We start from the raw sequence: 6,000 nt of genomic DNA on the forward strand, positions 1-6,000 counted from the left end.
GCTAAATCAATTTGCAACATTTTCAGTTTGGAGTTTAGAAAAGCTCTATTTCACCCATCACTACGTGCTTTTTAAAACCATTACAAACGGTATTGAAATCCGATTTTTTTTTGTTGAAATCTGTTCCTCCGCTTTTCGCCTCTTCATTATGTTTACACAACACTGTCAGCACTAATACTGGCTCAGCTCACTAGTTTTATGACATGAAATAAAATAAGCGAACAAATTGGTTGTTTACAAATAAAATATCAATATTTCCATTCCAAAGATAACCTCCAACACAAATCTATGAGCAATATTCAGGTGAAGTGACCGGTTTACTGCTAACTAGTGAAACACTCCATTAATATGAAAGCTGCAGCTCTAAATACATGTTAGAAGGAATCATTCACTATTCTCTATAGGCCTCTTTGAAATAGTTTTTGTGCACTGCAGTTCAGTTCAGTTGAAAGCATCACCTTTAATAAAACTTTTATTAAAACGTTTATAATTGTGAGATCGGAGATTATGGGAGAAGCAGATGAACTCAAAATAGCTTGATTTTGACATTGGTGGAGACATAACAGCATTACCCCAACATTTTTGCATTTATTAATCTAAAGACATTCATAAAGACAGGCACCTCATTCTTGAATGAATCAGCTGTTTGAACGAATTGGTTGAATTAATGACTCATTTAGACAGTCAGTCACTGCCACCTTTTCTGTATCTGTTATTAAATTTCTTATTATTGTAAAGGTTTTTTTTTTTTATTTTTTTTTTTACAATAACTGTTAACTGCAACTTTGACAGCTTGATGTTGCCAGAATAGCAAAAGTACAAAAGTCTTCTTTTCCAAAAAATGTATCAAAATTAAATGAATTGTAGGATCAAAACAGATAAATAATTTAGTTTTCCTTTAATTGAGCAAATTTTGCATTTACACATATTTTTTTTTATCATTTTAAGAATAAATTATCTTAATTTTAATGCATTTTTCAAGACTTAAATAAGTTCAACGCTATCTCACGACTAATTCGTACGTATTTTATGAGGTGACTTATTTGTAGACCTCACTCGTACGATTTTATACGATATTTTATATTTATTTCTAAACCCCAGTGGCGGTAGGTTTAGGGCCGGGGTTAGTTTTTCGTACAAATTCTTACGAATTGTGCAACTCGTAAAATACGTACGATTTGGCAAAATTCGTATGAATTTGCAAGAGTGTGGTCGTACGAATTCATACGAATAAGCCACTTCATGAAAAATGTATGAATTGCGGTGAGATCGGGTTCGTAATTTTGATTATCAAGTAAATTACTTAAGGATATTTGTACTGGAAAACAGGACAAAAATACTAAGGTATAATTATTCTTTGCAGTGCTCAGCAAGTGTTTGTGTTAGTTGATTGCAGCAAATGCGTCTGTATTATATATTTTAAAAAAGTCTGTGATATATGTAAATGTTTTCTGAGTTGTGAATGAGTTTGTACCTTCTCCACAAACCATCCGGCCGAGGAGCCCTTGTTGTTGTGTCCGATGGTTATTTTCCTCACTCGGCCCAGGTTCGGAGCCTCTATGGTGAACTTGTCTTCGGTTCCCCTCTCAAAGTTGTTTTTATCATTGTCTAGTCTTCTCTCTCCTTTGGGATATAAAAACAATATATATTAATGTAACTGGATATTAAATGTGATGTTTGAAACATTTAATAACATGTTATTTACAATTAAATGAAAATGTATCAAATTAATATTAATAATTTGAAATATGATTAAAGTGCTGGCAAGCATTTATGATAAACCAAAATTTACTCTGTTGACTATAGTTTGTCTTGTATTTAAATATATTAAACCTTTGTAATGTTGCAATTCTGTGCATTTAAAATATATCGTAAATGTAATTGTACAAGTACTTTGCTTTAGTGCGTTAGTCAAAAAATATCCAAAATAAGTGTACTTCTTAAAAATAATGCTTGCTTAATTCTTTTCGTACCAAATCTGAATCCTATTAATTAAGCACAGTTATTTTTATTTTTTTTACAAGGGAACACACCAGGTGGATATAGCTTAATTTACAAAATTATAAAAATCTATTTATTACATTTTATTTATTTTCACTTTTATTTTACAGTATATATAAATTATACAAAGTATATATATATATATATATATATATATATATATATATATATATATATATATATATATATATATATATATATATATAATTATTATTATTATTCACCCATTGAGAATCACTTTAAAGTTCAGACTTAAACAGGCCTGTTTTATTACGTATATTACTTCTGTATTACCCGTATCACCATTTTCCCCAAAAATGTTGAGAAAGACATCAGCATCTGTCCCACTGCCTTTCACATCAGCTGTGAACACGCTCACAACATATTTATTATCTGTAAAAAAGATATTTGCACAATAAAGCATAAAAGAATAAATAAAAACATTTTAGGAAATAATAAATTAGCGAACATTTATTTAGCTGAAAGTAGCAATTCAGGAGGCCAAACATGTTTAAACAAAAGCATGATCCAAGAAATTAGATGTTAGAGCTATTTTTTTTTTTATTTGATTTTTAAATAGATTTTTAAATAGATTTCAAAATATACACAAATATATTTGCAAAAATTAATTTATGTAAATATATAAATTTTACAATAAATATAATCTTGCCCATTTTCTGAACATACATGTATAACAAAATATATTTAGCATTTATTTATAATATACAAAATAAACTTTTTGCATGTTTTAAATGAAAATGATTGGATTTAGCCATTACTTGCAGTGTTTGATCACCAGACTCATAGAGTAAAACAAACACTTCACTTACTGGATGAAATTCTCATTTTGATATGCATGCATTAAATTACCACAGACTCTTTGGACTTGACATGACTCAAGGAATCAGAGGAAAAAGGGCAGAGACAGAGACGATATCACAAGTTTTCTCCATAGTCCAGCACTCTTATAGGAGATAAAGCCTCACATTTGGGCATGTCCATGGGGTCCAGGCTGCCCAGCAGGTCTCGGACGTACAAGCTGTCCCCTTCGGTTTTGCTCAGCCAGTTGTTGCAGGCAAAGTAGAAGCGTAAATGTGGTCTGTTCATGTCGGTGACCACGACCCGGTCCAGAAACCAGCTGGCGTTCAGACCCGTGTTATCATGTTCAATCCTGACAAAAACACACCACACTACTAGTTTAAACTACTCATTCTTTAACTGCATCATTTCAAACTATTAAACTGAATAATAATACTGTACTTGTAGTTTTGAACAGAAATTCATACAGTAGCTACAATTTATATGTATCTACTAATTTCAAGTATTTTAGCTGAGGACTTTAAATCAAATATCACGAGAAAATAAACAAACTTTGAATCTGTAGTGTGCATTTATTTATTGATTTTAGTCATATTAATATGTTTACAGTATATTATTAAATATTGCTAGTTAATTTCACAAACAATTAGCAAGTAACAATTTTAATTAAAAATTTAATTTTGTAGCAGAAAAACTAAAATAGTATTTTCTTGTAAAATATACTCCAATAATGTGTTTTATTTACTACTTATAATTTTTTTAACATTTTAGTAAAATTATATATTTGAGTAATATGTATTAAACTGAACTTATAATTTAAAATAAATATATAAATTGTATTAATAGAGGAATATATTACAGAAATTATTAAAATATATTATTTTACTGACATTAAATCACAGTTAAATTGGTCAACTTACCTAATTTTTTTCAAAGGGCCAACATTGTGTGTTTTTATCCGGAAGACATCAGTTTTGTTTTTTTCAAAAGCAGTTCGATTTCTGCAATAAATATCAATGCAAATATAACAGTACTTTATTTCTGCAAACACAGATTCATCTAACCATATTCAAAAGCTAAAGACAAACTCCAACCCTCAATCCCTTTAAACATACACAAAAATCAGTCTGTGTATTAATGTCAGGTTTGAATGCAATGCAATGGTTCAACATAATATTTTAGCACAATGGTTTAAAGTACAAACCTTGGATGATAAATGCAAGTTATATGCACAGTGGCTGTGTATTACATCTATTTTGCTTAAATGCACTCAGTGTACAATTACAGTTATTGTGTCTTCTGAAAGAAAATGCTTCATCATACATTAAATACCCTTAAAAACTTCAGAAATAGTTATTTAGCAGCCAATATATCATGCATTTGCTGACAAACACACATATTCTGTAAATGAGCTTTATGCAGATGATATAGTCTGAATGATGTGTGTCTGGAAACCGAATAGTAAAGCGCTGCAGTATTTCTCTCTACAGCACAATGCTATACATTTCCACAGGATTCACACCAGTTCATCATAGTGATGCACAGCACATGCATATTGTAGCCTTTCATTATGAAGAGCAATAAACGTCGCTGAATCAGATTTTGTCATCATGCAAATGAAATATTGCTCCTTGATGAAAAGTTCTAGAATATCATGTGCGCATATAAACGTCACAACAGCAGCGAGATCTAGATTCCCCTCGACCAGAGAGGAACAGACTCAAATACCTCTTGTCTGTGCTGTGGATTCGGGGAAAGACAGAACGATGGTGTTAAATATCATCAGTAGAGAAGACATATTAATGCACAACTGTAAACAACGAGACGTGTGGCTACCAGGTCAAACAGGCAGTTGATTAATTATTTAGACAGATGATTATGAGTCAAGTTTCAGGTCAGCAGAGCTTCATACGGACTCACTTGCTGGCCAGATGCAGTTTGGGAGTGATGCCATAGTCACCAAAGAGCGTGATGAAGATGTTGGCGTCCGTTCCGGCTCCGTTGACATCTCCGGTGATGGTCACCACCTCGTAGACTGAGAGAAAAACACGCTTGATTTGACTGAACACAGAATACATGAGATCTGGTGCATTATTAATGGAGAGATTCCGTAGCAGAAGAGCCTGAAACGTCCCGCTGAACAATGACTATGCTCAGGAAAAACTCATCATGACATGATGATAATTGACACTGGAATCAGAAAACAGATCTTTAAAGCCCATTCACAACAAGAACGATAACTATAATGATGACCAAGCAAACAGGGAATGTTCTCAGAACGTTCTGGCAATGTTATGAGAAAACTTTTCTTTTAGTAACATTAATAAAAAGAGGAATCTACGTTATAATATTCTAAAAACACTATTTATACATTATATACAGTTACATTATTCTGAAACATTTTAGTTTGTCTTACAATTTTTAAATGTTACTACTTTATGAGATAATTCCAAAGTAACATTTTCATAATGTTTGCAAGATGATAAGACGGAATGTTCCAGTAACATTTGTATATGAAAAACATTCAGACATACAGTGATACAAATCAGTGTGTGTGTGATACTGATAATGTTAGCAAAACGTTTTTAGAATATTTTTCTGTTAACTGGGAATTTGAATCAGTCTAATAACTACAGGGTCAAAAAAGTACAGTCTGACTCATAAATGAACGAATCTGTAAATAATTTCTTGTAATGAACCAGTCAAAAAGACTCACAAACGGCCTCAAACTCACAATTTGAATCAGTTTAATAACTACAGGGTGAAAAGTAGAGTCTGACTCATAAATGAACGAATCTGTAAATGTTTTCTTGTAATGAATCAGTCAAAAAGACTCACAAACGGCCTCAAACTCACAATTTGAATCAGTCTAATAATTTCAGGGTGAAAAGTAGAGTCTGACTCATAAATGAACGAATCTGTAAATGATTTATTGTAATGAATCAGTCAAAAAGACTCACAAACAGCCTCAAACTCACAATTTGAATCAGTTTAATAACTACAGGGTAAAAAAGTACAGCCTGACTCTTAAATGAACGGGTCTGTAAATGATTTCTTGTAATGAATCAGTCAAAAAGACTCACAAACAGCCTCAAATTCACAATTTGAATCAGTTTAATAACTACAGGGTGAAAAGTAGAGTCTGACTCATAAATGAACGAATCTGTAAATGATTTCTTG

At 31.6% G+C, this 6,000-nt stretch overlaps 1 protein-coding gene across 1 annotated transcript in view; it reads right to left on the reverse strand.

The window, feature by feature from the left end:
- Positions 1 to 6,000, reverse strand: part of LOC113088733 (lipoxygenase homology domain-containing protein 1-like) — a gene marked incomplete at its 3' end in the record, with an annotated part of 35,187 nt that overhangs the window by 27,797 nt on the left and 1,390 nt on the right. The window contains exons 2-7 of the mRNA XM_026255802.1: positions 4,741 to 4,855; positions 4,549 to 4,560; positions 3,741 to 3,821; positions 2,988 to 3,172; positions 2,296 to 2,394; positions 1,475 to 1,623 (exon numbers count right to left, since the gene is read on the reverse strand). Coding sequence (XP_026111587.1) covers positions 1,475 to 1,623; positions 2,296 to 2,394; positions 2,988 to 3,172; positions 3,741 to 3,821; positions 4,549 to 4,560; positions 4,741 to 4,855 — 641 coding nt within the window. The remainder of the gene's footprint in view (positions 1 to 1,474; positions 1,624 to 2,295; positions 2,395 to 2,987; positions 3,173 to 3,740; positions 3,822 to 4,548; positions 4,561 to 4,740; positions 4,856 to 6,000) is intronic.

The sequence above is a fragment of the Carassius auratus genome, unplaced genomic scaffold (assembly GCF_003368295.1).
Source record: "Carassius auratus strain Wakin unplaced genomic scaffold, ASM336829v1 scaf_tig00046945, whole genome shotgun sequence".
NCBI lineage: Eukaryota > Metazoa > Chordata > Actinopteri > Cypriniformes > Cyprinidae > Carassius > Carassius auratus.